At 34.8% G+C, this 20,488-nt stretch overlaps 1 protein-coding gene across 3 annotated transcripts in view; it reads left to right on the plus strand.

The window, feature by feature from the left end:
- The window catches only part of LOC149261662 (MADS-box protein CMB1-like), a 340,779-nt gene that overhangs the window by 92,142 nt on the left and 228,149 nt on the right, over positions 1-20,488 (plus strand). For all 3 annotated transcript variants that reach the window (XM_089382164.1, XM_089382167.1, XM_089382159.1), the window contains exon 2: positions 970-1,039. In XM_089382164.1, the coding sequence (XP_089238290.1) occupies positions 970-1,039 (70 nt within the window). The remainder of the gene's footprint in view (positions 1-969; positions 1,040-20,488) is intronic.

Raw genomic sequence — 20,488 nt, forward strand, 5'->3', positions numbered from 1 at the left:
AGTATGAAACATAATTTTAAAAGAAAAATAATTCCCCACTGTGTTGAAGGAAGTAAATTTACAAATAAAATTATTTTCCATTTTAAATGCAACATTTCTTTGAAGGTAAGAAGTGAAAGGTGACTGAAAGGTGAAGTCGAGGGAGTGGATGATGCATATCTAAGGTGACTGATTTTTTCCTATGTAGGGATAATCACTATGGGTTCTTGAATATTTTGGCTAGGTGAACTCGGCAGCTAGGACAAAACCGCAAGTCATAGCTGTCACTAGTGGAAGAGATTACGAGTCTATCACACTACAACATAAGTGGTGATTTTGGCTAAAGAGAAAGGTGTGTATGATATTGGTAGTGTCTAAAACTTCATTGATAATTAAAGCATACGGCTAAATTTCTTTGTCATAAACGATATTAGTTGTTGCGAAAATAAACTTTTACAATTTTCGGCATCCAAGTCAATGAGTTTCCCTTGAAATTGACACTTTTCATACGACATATGTTCGTCCTCTACTGAGTGTGTTACTTTGCACTTATGAGACAGCATCAATCTTCATATTGGCATAACATCCATGAATGTCACGTGAAAAATGGCGTAAAAATAATATTAATGTTTGCCAGCATTATTCTTGTAAAGGTGATCACACCATGAAATTACCACTAAAGTTATTCAAACGTAAGTATGGTGAGAACTGGTAAATTACTTTATGATCACACTAAATCACTCAACTATTGTTTAGCACTTAAAAAATAATAAAGGGGAACGAAAAAAAGGTGTCCACAATTGGATGTTGTTCTAGCACTTTAGAATGAGTATTAAATGCAAAAAACAAAAAGTATCAATAATTCAACGTTGTTGTAAGTATTAAATGCTTACGTTTTGAAGTGTTTAGCCAGTATGTATTTTTTGGAAAAAGACGCGTACACAATTCAATGTCGTTTTTAAAGTATTAACTCCATCGTTTCTTTCGCAGTATGGGGAAGATATTGCAAAGATACCGGAAATGTTCAAATTCAGGATGGGATACCGTTGGATTTACACAGGTCATACGCAAATCTCCCTAATTCTCATTTCAGACTAATAGCTAGAATTTTTACAAAGTTTCAGAAAAGGAATCAGCCAAGCATACCAACAGTGCTCAAACATAACTTCTTATATAATATATGATCACCTGTTATTAAATTTAAAAGATTATTAATAATAAGAAGATTAGAAGTAATAATAACAATATAAACATAGTACTTTTATTTTTATTTTATTTTTTTAAATATGAAATTGACTTCTCTACAAAAATAAAAAATCATTATTAATGATTAGAGAGGTATAGATATTTTCTTTTATAATGTTGTACTATAAAATAACATATATTAATTTTTAATTAAAAATGGTAAATAGGTAAATAACGACAAATATGATATAACATTCAAAATGTAATAATATAAGATTCATGGACATAACTTAGAATTGTTGTCATTGCTCTACAAAAACGTCATTTTTTAAGGCTTAACCTTTCCTTTAGAGCTTTTCTTTTCCAACATTTTTGCAATTTGAATTTGGACTGTCATCTATCTCAATTCTTTAGAGTGGAAAAAGTGGTGAAATTAGCTTAGAAGATCATGTTTTTTAGCTAGACCTAGTTTAGTGAATTCAGGTGTCAAACCTTCTAGGAGCATTTTTGGGAATTAATCAAATTTGTTTCTCAGTATTAATCCTTACTTCTTTAGTACTGTCCGATTTTATCCTATTCTACCCACATATTCCCTTCTAATGACACTAGAATCACCTGAATTGGAGTCTGTAGGAAAACATTATGTGACTCAGAAGTTGAATTTCATGTTTTGGCTACCGTAATTTGAGAGGATGACACATTATCACCCATTATTCATGGAGGAAGGGCTAGCCACATTAGCATGATGTAGAAAACTCTAGAAGAGTCCATATTGTAACTCTAGTTAGGCATTGAAGGAGTCAAATCTAACCGTTAGATGGTTACGTGGTTGTGCTATAAGTGGGATACTAGGAGGAAAAGGTGTCCCATTCTTTTCTAGTTCATCTTGTTACATAGATGAAGAGAATAAGTGAGAGGGATAGGGAGAGATAACATAAAGAGAATTTGTGCATTGTGGTAGCCCATGGGCTAGAAGCCTTACTTCTTTCTACTCACAACCATTTTCTATTTAGGGAAAGAGAGAAGAATGCTTTCACCATCCAGCTGGGTTTTCTCCCAGAAGGGTTTCCCACATTATATCTTGTGTCAAATTGTAATTTATGAGTTTTTATTAAATTGTTATGTATTTTTTCCCTAATTATAATTTGCATGCATAGAGATAAAATAATAATTTATCGATCCAAAAATCTAAATAGAAATAAGCCATCATAGTGTATATTTGAGACTCTTAAGTATAATTTTATCACATTTGTTATGGTGAATTGTCAAGTGGAATATCTAGGGAAGTTTAAGAATCATATTTCAAAATTGGTATTAGAGTATGTTTCTTTAGGTATATCATGGAGATTTTCAAGGAATATTGATCAACAAAGCCAAAAGTCATAAAACCCTATTCATCATCAATGAATTTCTGAATAATCATCGAGATCCTCTAGAGGAGAGGTTTTCACAACTAGAAGCACAAGTTGTAGATATAATCCATAACATGAATCTCCTCACTATGCCCTTAAGCAACAAGCTTGGAGTATTTGAAGAAGATGGGGCTTGTAATGTATAGTTATGATTTCAAGGGAGATGAGGAGATAAAAAAGAAATAGAACGAGCCAAAAAAAGGACCAAAAAAATATGAACCTAATATCAGTGTATTGAACCATTAATAATCCTAGTTTAAAATTTAACCAAAGATTGATATTCAGCCATACGGAGGTGAAATTGATGTTCTAAAGCTAAATCAATCATTTCAACAACTATAAATTTATTTGAATGTTCACCATGTAGAGGAAGAACAAAATATTTAATTTACATGGCATAAATTATAGGGTAATTCCTTGCCATGGTGAGAAAGGCACACAAAGTCTTTGAGGTTGAAGGGATATCCTCTAGTATCTAAGTGGGGGGACACTAAAACCCTTACAAAGTCACAATTTTACCATATGGGGTATTTAGTGGACTAGTGAAATGAATGGAACTACTTTAAATAGAAGCAAGTGAAAATTGTATAAGAGTACATCACAAAGTTTAGAAAATGACCATAATGTTGGTTATCTTCCTAATTAATCGAGATGTACTCCTCAAGTATCTAGTGGGTATACACAACAATTTGAGGAAGAAAGTGATGGTTTTAACCATAGAGTAGTCGACAAGGCTTGCGTATGGGCATAGTATCTCGAGAACATAGGCCAAAATAAATGGGAATGAAGTGGATCAAAGTAGAATGGGCACCAGGATGCTTTTAAGGAGGGGAAGAAGAAGTGGAAATTCAGAAAGAATAAAATGATGATAGGCATCGCACAACAATTCGAGGATCTCAACCGTTTTTGTAACCATTATAATATTGATGATCACATATAATAGAATAACTAAAAGTTGTATCTAGATCTTAACACAAATAATAAAATGAAAGAGAATAAGAAGAACAATCTCATGGCCAGTGATTTAAGAAACTAGCTTGAAAGAAGCTAGAACATGGATTAAAAGCTCATCTTTACACTGGTATAGAAGAATTCAATTTTAGTAGCCTTCAACAATAATAAGAGAATAAAACTTCCAAGATATCTCATATAAAGAAAAAGGTTAAAAAGACCAAGAATAATGATATTTTTTACTTAGGTTTTTAGTAAAATAACTGAGTGATAAGCATAAATAATCCAAGACATCATACCATAAGAATCCTTTTAGAGTGGAACCGATATCCATCAATACAAAAGCACTACACCCTGAATTGATCATGAAAGCAAAAATTGCAAAAAATTGAAACCAACACAACATTGAACCATCAACAATCTTTTCAATATATTTTTTCAGTTTAAATAGACATACAATAGAAAATCCAATGTCCCTAGATGCATCACAACATTGATCCAATAGAGAATCAAATAAAAGTAAAAGGAAGAAATATTTTTGATGTTTTAAAGTCTTTTTCCTCTAATGATAAAAAATAAAAAAGCATAAAGCATTCATATATTTAAAAAAAGAACTAAATCATTGTAAAATCACTATTGTTTTTTAAGCATATCTTCATGGATCAAAAATAGAAAAAGGAATGAGAGCTGGCTGCTAACTTCGGAGTGACTTAGTAATAGTGGGGCAGCGATTGTGTCGGCAATTTTTCTTTCAAAAGTGACACGTGGCTAGAAACTGATGGTTTTAGTTTTCCACCGCCTCTCACACCTTTAAACTTTGACATATGGTATCTTCGTCACACCTGTGAACACGTCCTACAAACTAAAATTAAACTATGTGACACTGGTGACCTCAAAGAAGCATTCCGCAATACTGGTAAACTCTGAAAACACTGCGTGAAACTAGAAAACTCAGAAAATGTTGTGCAACATAGATAATGCTCTATGCATCACTGCGTGAACACTGGTAACCCCTACGTAGAACTGCGTAGTGTCTGCATACCAAGATAATGTTTTGGGTATATCTCCCAAACCATAATACCTATGTAAAAACTGAAGGAGGTTATTGTAGATGATTCTTTTGTGAAGATAAAAATCTCTCCATTTCTCCAAGTTATTCCCTAGACTCCTATAGAATGCTCTGCAAAACAATGAATTAAAATAATAAATTTATGAATTGTGAAAGATGAGCTTGGAAGATGCGTTCAAAACTCTTGATTTGTTATACCTGTGCAAAAAATGGAGAATATTTTTGTTCCTTAGTCTATTATCAATAAATATGTCTTTCAATTTCCAAAAATTCTCATCCGTGTGGTTGGAAACTGTTCTAAAAAATGGTGGCTAAAATAGAGCTTGTGCAGCAGATTCCCATAGTGAGTGTAACATCAATTTCTCATCAACTACCAGCTTTGAATCGATCTATGGTATACTATTGGAATGTTATATCCTTGGATTAGGAATATTTTTCATGACTATACAATGGTATGAGAATAAGGCAGCATAAAAATTTGAATCACCCCTTGTCCTTTATCTTGTAGTTCAATGATGATTTGAGTTGATGAGTTAAAGCACTTCACTTGATTTTGCATGAGCATAAAGCATGGGAAATCATTAAAATGTTGGGAGTATAATGTCTTAGGTAATTGGCGAGGTGGTGGGTCATGTTATACATGAGGATTGTACATGTGATGAGTATAGGGATCTAGTAGTGATGTCATCGGGAAATAGGGTAAGAAATAGGGAAACATGGGGTAAATAGGAATAGGGGACAAGAATTTAAAACATATTTAATGACCAGACCTCATGACCATCAGAACTCTAGACTGACACAAATTCATTTTGGATGGTTCTTATCAATCAACAAATGACACATAACCCCTTTTGACTTGACTGTATAAACATGTGTGACCTCATGAATCTCACTAACTTTACACTCTTTTCTTATTTTGATGAACTCTCTGTGGAATAAATTTAGGGATGTCGGATAGTGATGTAGAGACTATGACAACAACAATAGTCATAGGCTCAACTTCTTCAAATATTTAAAATCAATGGACAAGGAAAATACATTTGACGGTAAAAACTTAAGACCCTAATGGTTACATGTACTAGCCTAGGATGAAAGAAGATATAGTTGTAATCATTAAAGGGTGTTTAATTTGTTGTACCATCAATATCAATAACATGAAACATGGTCCATAGCATCCCTTACATGTACCTAGTAATTCTTTTAAATTCTTTTCCATTGTTTTGTGGAAGGTTTACCAACAAATAGAATGGGACATGACTATTCATGGTAGTTGATAGATTCAACAAGATATGCATTTTCATGCCTTATAAAAAAATGATTAAAAATTTATTTTAGATATCTAACACCTTTATATTCGGATATATTGTATGGATAGAAAGGAGGAGTGAGGGAATATCTAAGAAAGAATGATTTTTTGAGAATATCATGTAAATCAATTTAGAAGTACATGGGGCGCTAAACAATTCATAGGAGAAATACATGGTGAAATGTGATTAGAATAGGGTAAAGAGTTCAATCAAAGAGGAATAAATTTTATGGTTATATTTGAACAAGGAGAAGCTATAAGGCCCTGGTAAGAATATGAAGCCTCCACAATATTGTCCTTTCATGATATCGGAAATGATGTGATATTGTGCCTATAGACTTAGCTTTATGCCACAAATGCACATTTATTTAGTGGTGAATGTGGAAAATATGAAACTCTATAAGCCTACCATGTTGGACTAGGAGGAGGAGAAAGTACTGCACTCCATACATGGTTTAACACTAGATACTTAGCCAAATTTGATAGAAGATACAATATTTTAGAAGAGTTCCAATCCTACAAGATAGGGGTAGCATTAATTTTAGGAGATTGGATTGAAAGGGAAACTTTAATGAAAGGATAAATAGTACTCTAAGGAGAATGTGTGGGAAAAATGTCCTCATCTTACTTATTAAAATATTTTTGGGAAGAAAATACTCCCAAAATTGAGAGTTCTGCTATGGATTTCATCATTATATTATTTTCCAACCTTCTTGAGGCTTTCAAAGTAGAAAAAACAAAGGAATTAACTTACATGTTTAGATTTATTAGTGGCACACAATTTGGAGAGTCTAAGTATGAAACCCTTTAGAGTAGTTTGAGGCCTTATATGACATTTTTTGGGGGTAAATATTTCCTAACTAAGTGTTGAACCACATGAAAATGTTCTCTACTTGAATATATTTCCAAAAGTGCAATAATGACATCAATGAGAGTTTAAATAAGAATGATCTCTTTTATAAGTTGATATATTGCAGTTAGCAACCATAATTTGAGACAATGCCACATCAACCCCAATTAATCATGGAAAATGCGAGAGCCACAAGGAATATATGAATAAGAATATATAAGAGTTAAGTATTAACTCATGTCATGGGTTAAATGAGTAAAATATAACCCATAGTTTGATATCAATATGTGTTATAATTGAGCCACTAGGAACAAAGCAGTTTTTATTCTATTCAAGTCCACTTTGTTCCATCGTATAGTAGAGTAGTTGAGTATATATGGAGAGAGACAAAGACAGAGAGACCATGAGAGATGGGGTTTTTATTTTATAGGATCCTACCAACCACAAGTTTCAAGTGATGAGTGATTGGAAATTACTGAGAGGGGACGTGAATCAGTGATTGTAAGTTTCCAAATTTTTAGCTCAACTTAATTCCCTTTCTCTATTATCTTCTTATGCAACTAATGGCCTGTATACATGTTCAATTATTAATGGTTTCCTTTGTATTTGAGAGATGGAGATATTTTCACATATACATAATTAAAATTCAAGAGAATTCACATAGATAGAACATTCAACAAAAGGCACATGAAGATACTATATATAAGTGGAAAACCACAACGGAGAAAACCATGAATTATTTCAATGATATTGATGTGAAGGAAAGCTCCTACTCCTCTATTATATAAAATTTTATGTAGGCTCAAACCTACAAGATTTTCGTATCTCAAGGAAGCTCCAACTCATACAAAAAAGATTGCAGGCTACAACCTACAAGAAGCTCCTAGGCTCCTATCTCGACACACTACTACTTGTTCTTTATCAAGATAGAATTTAAAAGGAGACTGCAATCCCCCAAACATAATACAAAATCAAGTTTTCTAGTTACCTAATATCAATTTATACCCCCCAAGTCTTCTCCTCATCTCTTATTTTTCTCTTCTTAAATTTTGTTCCTCTTTTGCTACTTTTCTCCTCTTCCCCTTACCAAAATGTTACTCATTAACCCTCTCATGCAAACTTATCAACAACAAAAGGTACTTTTCTCATTCCACAATGTATATTTTATACATATACCTTATTGACTATTTGTATTATATTCAAGAATGTGAAATGAGGAGTTATCTGTTGTTGTTCTAAGGCTATTCACAATCTTCCTCTTCATTTTCTAATATCAAATTCAGAATTTTGTAATAAAAAAAAAGCGCTGAAATAATATAGACCATCAATAATGATTTCTAAAGACAAATCTTGAAAACTTTTCAGATTTGTATTAGCTACATGTTAATACTTTTCAGGATTCTTGTTTAATAAAAGCACATTTTCTAGCTTATGAATCAATATATCATGTGTTATTTTTCATTTTAATTGTAATCAATACATCAAGGTAAACATTCAATATATTTAACAAAATTAACCATCAAAATGATCAAACTTTGCAATTCATAATATGTATCAGCCTTTTCACTTCAAGCAATCTCACAACAATGGCAATGTGTCAATCAACATAAATTAAACTTAACATAATCAACAAGATTGATGACATGTTCAACAATAAGCCTTAACATGATAATTTGACATCAATGGTAATATTACCATCATTCTCCAATGTTGGCATTCATGGCAACATAGGAATCCTCCCCTAAGAGTCATCATCCCTCTTATTTCTCCTAAAAATGACTTCTCTTTTTAATTTCATTTCTACTACCAACACCTCCCCTTTGACATCAATGAGAAAAAGCTTATATATAAATCTGAGATGGATTAGAAGCTTGTGAAAGTAATAAACCTTTGCTATATGAAAGACTATTCATCTTTATTATTTTAAGGCATGAAGGGGATGCCACTTTATTTCTGGTCTTGGTTGCATAGAACCACTTTGTTATACGTTGTGCTTATCTTAAAAAATTCATAAATAATAATTTGAATTGGCAGAAATAATAATTTTCCCACTGTGATCGCCAAAGTATCAACAATAGTATTGATAGTCTTTTACCACTACAATAAGCCTTCTAGGGATTGATTTTTGAGTCCAATTAGGGGGCGAAACCCTAATTTACAAAATGCACCAGTAATTAAATGAAAGTAACCCTATAAGATGAATGCATTGCAACGTGGCTTCTGATCTTACGCTAACAATAACATTGATAACGTATGGCATGTTGCACCTCAAAAACTAGATTGTTAATAATATATTTGATCCCTTGTTTGCATATATTAAGGCATTGTCAATGCTGGTAAAGAATATCAACACTGCAGAACGCACTGTAAGAACACATTGCAAGTATGATCTTGTTGAAATGCAAGTATGGAATTTCATTGTTGAAGTGTTGCAGAACGGATTGTAGGTATGACATTGCAAAATACATTGCTGGAATATACCATGTTATGGCACATTGGAATATATTATTAAAAATGTTGATATAACATTAATTGTTGCATATATGTAGAATACACGAATATATATGAAGAATGCATTCCATTATATATATAGAGAGCGCGCACACTGTATATATGAAGATGGCCGCTCTCCAAACGCAACAATAATTGATACCAACACACTGTATATATGAATACAAAGGGATGAACCACTAATCAGTCGTTTATCATTGATATAGCGTATATACCGAAGGCATATGTATCAAGTATTGAACATTGGTATAAAAGCATCAAATGCATTGAATGATGGTATATAAGACTTGAACGTATTGAACGCTGGTTTATAAGAATTGAGCGCATTGAATGCATTGACCATTGCCTGATATTGAAAGGTGGTGTGTAAACCATCCCTCAATGTATACCAATTAATGTTGATACCATTTGCGGTTGCCATATATTGAAAACGCAACTCCACATCTGGAAAAACATTGTTCTCCATTAAAAAAAATAAAAAGGAGGAGGTTGCTCCAGATATGAAAAATGTTGCCCTAGGCTTTGTAACGTATTGATAGAAAAACGTTGTTGGCATTGTAATGCATTGTAAAAAGTGATCTCCCTTGTACAATATGCTGACCATTAAAATACACTGTCCATTAATAATGTTGAACGCTAGTTGTTGGTTCCATATATCATTGAACCATATAACATATTGGAGCAAGAAACATATAGCGGCGAACTTATATCATTGGAACATTAAACATATATCGTTGAGCTTATATAGTTGGAGCATCAAACATATGTCATATTCAGGCATACCCTATACCGTTGATGCATTCACAAAACATATATCATTGAAGCAATGAATAGTGTTGTTACGTAGGAATATTGATATATGTTGTTGCATTTTAGTATAGCGTTGCAACATTGTCAAAAAAATCTATATATATCTTCCATTCAAACGCATTAAATTTCATGAACAAGTGGCACTCTAACAAATTTCGATGAGAGAGCACCACTCTTTTCCATGAGAGAGCACAACTCTTTTAGGATTCCAACTTGTTGAAAATAGCACATAGTATTGTATTGAAAATAATGTTGTCATTGAATATTATTGTTAAATTTCTATAAAGGAAATTTGTATACTATTAATCAAATAATGTTACAAATGAATATGTGAAGTATTGTTTCAAGATAGGGCAACTATCTTGGACACACATATGTTGGACACAACTATGAGAATATCTCAATCACACATAATCCTAGGAATCAAAATAGGAACAAGATAGAAATAATCACAACTGAGACAAGTAGGAATTACATATTCCAACACACCCCTTTAATGAGTACTTGTCTCAATATCAATCTACAAAGTCTTGTTGTGGGCAAACATAACAAAAGAATATGTCAATGTCCATACGAAAGAGCAACCATGCATCAGAATGCATGTGTTCCAACCATTGCAACCGCCATTCTTGTAGGATGTCCTTCACATACATGGCTCTGTCAACCATTATAACTGCATAAATGTACATATACCTGTAAATCCCCCTCTAATATCATCATGGGTTTTATCGGATTACCTCTAACCATGCTCTGGGTTTTATCGGATCAACCTCAACCATGCCTTTTGCTCAGCTCGAGATACGCTGAGACTTGTGAGAAAATAAATTTCTCTTGTGAGTAAAGTATGTCACTCCCAACCACCTAGACTCTGAAACTGTGAGCAATGAGGCTCCTATGTTGCCACTGGGGCATTGTAGCCACAAAGGCTTTGTACCCACAAAGGCTCTTTAAAGTGTGAGCACTTAGGCTCCAATGTTGCGACTGGGCCATTGTATACATGAAGGCTCTATAGCCACTAAGGCTCTGTAGCCACTAGGGTTCACCAAAGACCCGACTCAACCATGCTGAGGGTTTTCTTGGCTAACCCTAAACCATGCAAACATGAATCTTTATCCTACTTCACTCTTACTTGTGTTTTCTCACTTACCGTAAACGAGCATTGCATATACAAAGTGGTTTTTAGATTACCACGAACTGGATGGGGATACACATGCCTCACAAGGCTTACAACACAACTCCAACTTTTGGAGTTATGAGGTACATACATTACAAAGACCACTACAAAACATCCTAGACTTGCTTACTAATGTATGTGACATATACCATGAGTTTTCTTTATTTCAACACATAATATTTTACCTTGTTTGACCATCTATTGTTGCTTCACCAAACTAATATCCACTGCCCTGGTCACACTTCACCACTTTATTCTAAAAAAAATGTATCCAAGCTTGGTGTCTTCCTCTTGAATCTTTCCAACTTCAATTCGTCGTTGTTAGAGTGATCAATTATAAAAAATAACATTTACATGTTAAGTTGATCGCGCTCAACATGTTTCAGTTACAAAATCTAAAAAAAATTCAAGAAAAAAATTCATTTCACCAAACATATACTAATTTTCGGCATAGTGGAAATGTTGGCTTCTTGATATTCACCCATGTAGAATGAGTTTTCCTGTTTGGTCCTTCAGCTCTCATAAGTTACTTCTGAAAGTATAGGTTGTCCTATGGAATCACAACACTGCCTTGTTGATCCTTGCAATAAATAGAACTCAGATCACTACAAAGTAGACTCCGAAACAAAGGTCGAAAGAAGCAAGTTAGACTAGTTCAAATTGCAAAAAAATGACAGATCTAGAGCTTGGGGTAGTATGCGAACAATATAAAACTCCACGTGCAAGAAGGTAGCCAGATTATATCAATGGCTAGATTGATGTGCACCTATGGATTCTATTTCCTGATGCACACCCTTGGCATTTTTCATTTCCCTTTGGATCTATCCAATCCTGAGACCTCCTAGCATTTTTCATTTCCCTCTGCATTTGTTGAATCATACAACCTACCAGCGAGAGGGGTTGAGGATTTTTGGAACACATTACAAGTTCTGGGCAATCATGTCGCCATCTTGCAGTTTATATGAATCCTCCTGCAATGACAAAATAACCTCCATATAATTAGCATCAGGCGATTTGTTATCGTTCTTCTTGTTCCAACCACAACAATGCTCCTTCGTGATACTCTTGACGAATGACCTCACCCTGGGGACATATTTGCCACACCGTCGGTGGTTCTTAAGTAGATCCAAAGTTGGGAGCCACAGTAAATGGTGGTTCTTTGATCTCGCCCAGTAGCTCAAAGCCCTCCTCGATCATATTCCTTATCTCCTCTGCACTTAAGAGGTGACATCTCCCACAAAACAAAGAATTTCACATCAACAAGCCTTAATAGGCAGGTTACCTCAAGCATGCAAATCTCAAACAAGCACACAGATCTCTAGAGATCTACACAATCTGGAAGTACAATCCACGCTGCTCCTCCACGTGGTGAACAAAGCACGCAACACTAAGATGTGGTAGCAATTACAGGCTCCACACCTCTTGAAAACCTATTCTGAGGTCAAAATCCCACGCAGATCATCAAGCTTGCATTAGTGAGCCTCAACTGCCACGCTCCTATCTTTATTCATTCACTAACAACAAAGGATGGAAAACAAGCAAAGGAAACAAACAAAACAATCATCAAAATTTTTATTTCCCTCGGCCCAGGACGGGCAAAGCCCAGGAAGGGCAAGACCCTAAGGGCTCTAATACCATGTTAAATTTCCATAATGGAAATTTGTATACTATTAATCAAATAATGTTACAAAGAAATACGTGAAGTGTTGTCTCAAGATAGGGAAACTATCTTGGACACATAATTGTTGGTTGAGAGAATATCTCAACCACACACAAATAGGAATCAAAATAGGAATAGAATCTTCTAGATAGAAATAATAAAAACTAAGACAAGTAGGAATTACATATCCCAACAATTATTACATTAACTGTTAATATGTTCTAAATATCGTCAATGCATAATGTTGTCCAATTAATTCACTTTAAGATAAATATATCAAGCACATAGGATACAATGTTGTCGAATTAATTTATATGTACAACACTCATTATTAGTCTTTCTATTTTCTCTCATCTCTTGTCCCATTTCTAGTCTTGTCCATTTTGAATAGCCATAACTATATTGTTGATCACATACTAGTTAATCTTCTCTACTTTGCCTCCATTGCAACCATTTATTCATTAGTATTACATATAGACATTATTTTGAATTCTCAATTCTCTTTGAGCTACCATTTTCTTTGTCAAAATTTTTGTTTACTCTCTGATTTTTTTTTCTCTTGTTATCAATTCACACAAAGTGAATCTAGATCAGTAATTTTTTTTAGGGTTTAACCTTGTTTTCTTTTGCAACTTATTTGATGTATAAATTTGCAGTTATTTCATTATATTTTGTTGTAGCCTCATTTTATTTTACAACTTATTTAATTTTCTACACTATTGTTGACGTGCTGGACCTGTCAACATTTGGTAGATCACCCCGATATGAAGTCACAACAAGACCTCACATTGTTTGGTGTGGGAGTCCCATCTAGTATGATGGTTTGGTTGCCATTATCATAAAGATTTTCCTCAACTCTTGCTTGTCACCACATGAGAGTGCTTTATTCTATCTTCGAGAAGTGAGGTCCATGTGCCTCGTGACTGCAAGTGTTACTTGTGTCAATGGTTCTTTCATTATAGAGGGAGAGGGTGCTAGTGAGTCACAAGTCAGTTGGGAGGAAGCCCCAAATTTTCTAGGAACACACAACAAAATAGGACGTGCACAACTTCCGGAGGAGCAGTCCACATGGATGCAGCAGTCACAACACATAAGGGAAGATAACATGTACAACAATCAATGGATGAGTCTGTGTGAGTGAAACAATTGTTGTAGGAAGTTTTATGTGAAAGGTTTCTCTGATGTTCGGGGAGGTAGCCGCCATGGGCACGACAACATTAACAACGTATACAACACATTTTCATTAATATATTATGTATTACAACAAGTGAATAAGTTCAAGTGTTAAACATAGGTTATAGATACATGAATGACAAGTGTTCAAGATTAGTCTCACAACAATTACAATACATGTGTGAAAATATGTTGGCCTATTAGAAGGCCTCTAAATTAAGAGAAAGTTCCAAGACACATTGTTACACCATACATCACTAACCTCGTGGTGGTGCAACAACTCTAACCATGGGTCTTCATAACATGAGTAAATCTAAACAGAAGATTTCACTACAGATATGTGCACATAAAACTCAGAAAATGATTCATTAATAAAATAATTACATGAGAAATCGTGGCCTATTCATGGCGTCTCACTCACTCACACCCACTCACACACTTCTACATCTTACATGCCTTTTGGGCTCTCCTCATTTTATACAAATGGATTAGAACCCAAGTAGGTTCTAGATCCCTCAACAAACTCTAACAATATATCTCTTGATCCCTAAAACATCTCATCCAAATCTTTATCCCTACATAATATTTAACCAATTCATAATCCTCTCCAACCTTCCACAATACTCTTGAATCTTCTCCTATTTACAATAATATTCTTTCTCTCTTAAAACTATTACAGATATACATTAATTAATTAAATCCTACTTCAAAAACTAACTCCTCTTGGTGAATGATTGACCTAGGTTAGATTCTCCTGCATCACACACCCCAGGTAGAAGAAAATCATGGTCTCCCAACCATTAATCTTCAATAGATGACAAAACTCCTCCTGGATCCCAAACCTTAATTTTTAATTGTCCAAATGCTCTGCACCTTTGCTGCGATTGCATGTCTGCTATCTTCTGGTTCATTTTCCTTTCTTCAATCAGTTTCAAATTCTGATTGATCTTCATTTTTGTTGTTAGTTGTCTCCATCTAGTCTATCACATAATCAATTTCCGCAGTTCTTCAATCACAGAATCAATTTTTGCTTTCTCATGGAATCCTTTTGTCTTAGCAACTTGCCTGAGATCTTGCTTGAGATCATTTTTCTGCTACAATTTTGCACATTCATTTTTGATATGTTGGCTATTCTTTTCAACTTTTTCTGCCACCTATACATCCTTAACGTCTTTGAAAACATCTTCCTCTCCAATTTTCATTTGTTGCTTCTTATCTACAAATTTACTTTCAAGAAGTAAATTGTTTGTCATCTTTTTTACTGCATACTCATGCACCTCTTCCTCTCTATTAGCCAGTACATCAGAAACTTGGAAACTAACACATATCTCTATCCCAATCAAATCTTAAGACGCTCCCTCATTTCTGAATGCAGTTACACTCTCATACTCTTGTTCTTTTAGTAAATACTCCAACAACTCAATTTCTCTTTGACACTTCGCAAGTACTTCATCATGATGTTGTTTATAGTCTTCAATATGTTCTTATTCTTTCTTAACATCTTTCAATAGCTGCTCTTCCTCATCTAAGAGGTTTTCTTCATCATATTTTACTTTAATATCTTCACCTGTCCTAAAGACATCTTCAAAAGGTTTCTTATCTCCTGTAATAGCTACAATCATACACAAATTGTCAGTTTCAAAAACATAAGACCTTGTGGTCTTAATTGATGCTTCAGCTACCAAGTCTTCTTGCTGCTCTAAACACTTCATATGATTCAAAAGATTCTCTACAGATTTATCCTCTGTACCTTCATTACTTTGAAAAAGAAATGGGCCATGTTCTGGTTCACATACCAAAACTTCATTTACTCTGAGTAATTATTCCTTTAGTTAAGCATTCAATTTACGATCCCACTTCACTAGCAATCTATGCCATTTGAATTTTCTTTTCATAATCCAACCATGTGTCTATCTCTGTAATAGCTCTAGAAACACGTCAAGCTGTACCTTTAATTTAGAAATATCTTCCTTGTTATCACCAATGCCAATTTCTATGGCATTATCATGTCCTTTCTCTAGAATCTGCATCTTTTGTCATGAACTTCACCTTGTTCATTGTAACTTGAAATTTTACCATGTTAACTCCTTTGAACTTGGTCAATGGTTCTTTTCACTTGAACCCTACTCATGAGCACACCTTGCTCCTCTTTTTGTTGTAAACAACAACTGCAATAACTCTTCAACACTTTGACGAAGCTTTGGGTGTCAGGCTCTGTCGATCATGCACCCATTACATTCAAAGACTCAAATATTTAACTTGACTTTTTGACACAGACTCTTAATTTAACCTTAACTTTTACATCAACGAATCTGGACTTGAATATTATTTTTTTTTACATTGAGAAACTCTTAATTTGTGCAAGGACTTTACTTAACTTCACAATCTCACTTCATTAACTTATTTCTTCAACTTTAACTTTATCAAAAATCTTTGAAGTTGACCTTGACATAATGTACTAGACTCTTTTTACTTCATGACATATAGACCTTTAATTATCCCGCCATAAAAATCCACTTTAATATAATTCAATGAACTTAGTCTCTCACCTTATTCAATATCCACTTATGAAATATATTCCACCATAAAGCATTAAAATTTTCACTTATGAAAAATAATTGAATGGTTTTATGTGAAGTGGATCTCACGTCAATATAAAAATAGACCATAATTTCATGTAACATTTTTCTTTGGAAATTCCGAACAATCCTCGTACTACTTTTGAAATATTTCTCTTTCTGTGGACCTCGGCTCTGGACTTGTAGGAATCGAGTATTAGGATGCCATACCACAACAATCATTATGCTACTCTTCCATAAGTGGTAGTGTCGTATCAATTCTACGTTGGTCGAAATTAGTTATAACAAATTTTCGCACATGCCACACACTAGCAAAGTTTAAACTCGCAAGACCACTTCAGCCCAATCATGAAAAAAAAAGTTGAAACTCAACCGCATATACAAGCCAAATATCTCATGAGTTCTTCAAGCAATCCACCATGTTCTAGACCTCAAACAATATAAATATATCTATTTCAGATGTTGTCGTGGCCAACTGCTTAAAGAGGGCAAAAACAATACCTCTATATAAGGATCTTATGGCGAGTCTCCTCCAGCATGGCGGAATGAAGCCCCAGATAACAACAAAGTTGACAAATGCATAACAATAAGGCTACCAAGAAAATCAAGATCTTGTCAACTCTAATCTGAAGGAATCGACCTCATTACTAATATACTCCATCCCAAAAAAGAAATTAGATGCATACCAGTTTTATGCCTTATTGGCAATGTTGTTTAAAATCCAATCCAAGCCTTCATAAAGGCTTCACTAGAAATTGCATGAGTATTCTAGATATACTAATGAGATAGACATGGAGGATGCAGACCAAGCTTTTCAGTAATATCTGATGCATTCATAGTATCTAGAAAACAACATCACATAGTTCATCCTTATTCAGCATCCGGTGAAATTTATCTCTAGCTTCAACTACATGGTCTCTATCATTGCTGTCAACGAAAAATATTAGACCCAGAGTATTCTGGAAGTAATGTCTCCAAAGCGATTGGATTTGTTGTTGCTTCCATGATTGCTCGATATAATTTTTGTAACAACCTTGGTTGACTACAAAAAAAAGTCCTCACAGCTATGCAGAAACCTCCAAATCTTTGTGCAACCAACATTTTCCACATTTTAAATTAACAAGCAGAAAAAAAGAAAACTTAGAACTAGAGCACGGTATCAAAGAATATAGGAATGTATATGTTGGACTGTATTAAGGAACAACAGCACTGTCTACGCAGAACTATATATGCAGAACTATATTACAATGCTCCTCTAATACATTTACCTTGTTCAATGGTCTCGATATTCTTTGCTCTCCAAATTTTGTATTAGCAACTCAATATCTCTCAAAATGAAAAGATGAGAACACACAGCTATATAAAAAAAAACAAAATAACCTCCAAATAATTATAACGATAGGCTTCCATGTTGAAGGCGTGGCTCGCCAAGTCACTGAATATTCCATGCACAACAAATTTATTTTACGGTAATACATTTTTCGTGCCTCCATGCTTCTCCACACAATTGCTTCATGCCTAGCATAGGTTTCTCCTCACACAATCACTAGCCTTGCTCCACAAAAATCTAACAATTCGTGTAGCCTTTTTTTACTGAGGCTCCAATACCAAAAATGGTGCAACAACTCTAACCATGGGTCTTCATATGATGAGTAAATCTAAACAAAAGATTTCAATATAGATATGTGCACCTAAAATTCAGAAAAAATATAGATATGTGCACATAAAACTCAGAAAATGATTCATTAATAAAATAATTAGTGCACATAAAACTCAGAAAATGATTCATTAATAAAATAATTACATGAGAAATCATGGCCTATTCATGGCCTCTCACTCACTCACACCCACTCACACACTTCTACATCTTACATGCCTCTTAGGCTGTCCTCAATTTATACAAATGGATTAGAACACAAGTAGGTTCTAGATCCCTCAACAAACTCCAACAATAGATCTCTTGATCCCTAAAACCTCTCATCCAAATCCTTTTCCATACATAAGAGCTAACCAATCCATAATCCTATCCAACCTTCCATGATACTCATGAATCTTATCCTATTTACAATGATCTTCTTTCTCTCTTAAAAATACTAAAAATATACATTAATCAATTAAATCCTACTTTACAAACTAACTCCTCTTGGTAAATGATTGACCCAGGTTAGATGCTCCCACATCACGTGGGCGGGCCGTTGGAGGCACTACTTGCTCCTCAAGGAAAATATTACAGATACTCAAGGCTATGTGGGAGGACCTGAGGTGAAAAAAAGTCCTTTGCATGTACAAATGAGGTGGTATTTATAGCCAGGGTGAAACTGACCGTTGTGGTTGTTCGACTACCTTCATGACTGTTTGACTTCCATGACTTTCGACTTTACATGACTCTTTGTACAACAAGTGGGTCTCTTGCACTTCCATGTTACATTACATTGATGGACATTATGGCCCATAGTAGAGATGTGAACAATGTAACTCATGACATGACTCGACATGAAAGTGCTGGTACATTTGTGCTGCTCCTAGTGTGCATGTGGAGCTGCAGTGCTATTGGGTGATGGATGTCCTCATGGTGTGTCACAGCTTCACCTGTGATTGTCAATGTGCACAGACTCTTCGATCGTCATTGCTTCGCTTGATGTTTATTTTGCACATTTCTTGTGGCTTTTATGTTTGAAAACTTGACAGGTTCATCCGTTTGTGAAACTTGCATGTTCATTCATTTGTCTGCCTGTGAGCACATCTTGCATATTTTCTCAACCATCTAACTATGAACACATCTTCGCATGATCATTCGTTCACAAGAACATCTCCTTGAACGCATCATTTGTTTATCCATTGCTGAACTTGTCCTTCTTTAAGTGCTCCCTTCGTTCATCCTATTCGTTGTCACATCATGTCTATTTGTGTACATATTCCTACAGTCACTCATCAAGAGACGACATCAAATTCAAAAACCTCCTAGTCTACCATGATTCATGATCATTTCAGATGCAGGTGACTGCGAGAGGCATCAAGCTTGCGAGATGGGATGGAAGCTCCAAGCGCTGCTTATGAAAACTACACAAGAGTCACTCGGTGATGGAGATGGGAAATCAAGATAAACAATCACTGTCCGCCAAGTCTGGCTCAGCTGGAGGACAAAAATATGTAGGTTTTTAGGGGAACAGTTCGAGCTGCAGGAAGGCTAGGCAGGAAAAATCTATGTAATTTCTGGAATGAGCTGGCAGTGGGAACTTGGCAGCCAAAACTGTATAATTCCTTGAGGGAACTAGTAGCTGGCTATCGAGATACTGGCAGAAAAAAATGCGCAATTCTTGGAGGGAGCTAGAAGTTTTTTACGGGGTCACTGACAACAAAAACTGCATAATTCCTGGAGGGAAATAGCAATCTGCTAGCAGGAAAAACTGTGGTGAGGTAGGGAGGCTAGCCTACTGATCACCTCTTCGCAGTTTCTGAGTTTAGTGGATTACTGGGAAATAGAGGTCTTGCTCATGAAAACTATGCAATTTTCTTGGTGAGTAGCCAGTCGACTATAGGGAGGACTAGCTGGAAAAACTGTGTAATTTTGCCACATAGATAGGGATGGGAAATGGGTGCCTGTCTGCCCTGTCTGTGGATTTTTCTCAGTGAGTGGAGTGGGCAAGGTCAGAGCCTCTAAACAATTTTTGAGGGGAATGAGTCCTGGGGTGGCTGTCGGGTCAAGCTCTCCAGTTGATCACCATGAAGGTGGATTGATTTGCTTGTGGGCAACGTATCTTGAAATGACTTTCTTGGTGCTTCTGCGCTATACTGGGTGACAGTCGATCGATTCGATAACAGGGTGATG

This window comes from Pinus tabuliformis, chromosome 6 (genome assembly GCF_031772625.1).
Source record: "Pinus tabuliformis cultivar Carrire ecotype Pingquan chromosome 6, CPIR1, whole genome shotgun sequence".
NCBI lineage: Eukaryota > Viridiplantae > Streptophyta > Pinopsida > Pinales > Pinaceae > Pinus > Pinus tabuliformis.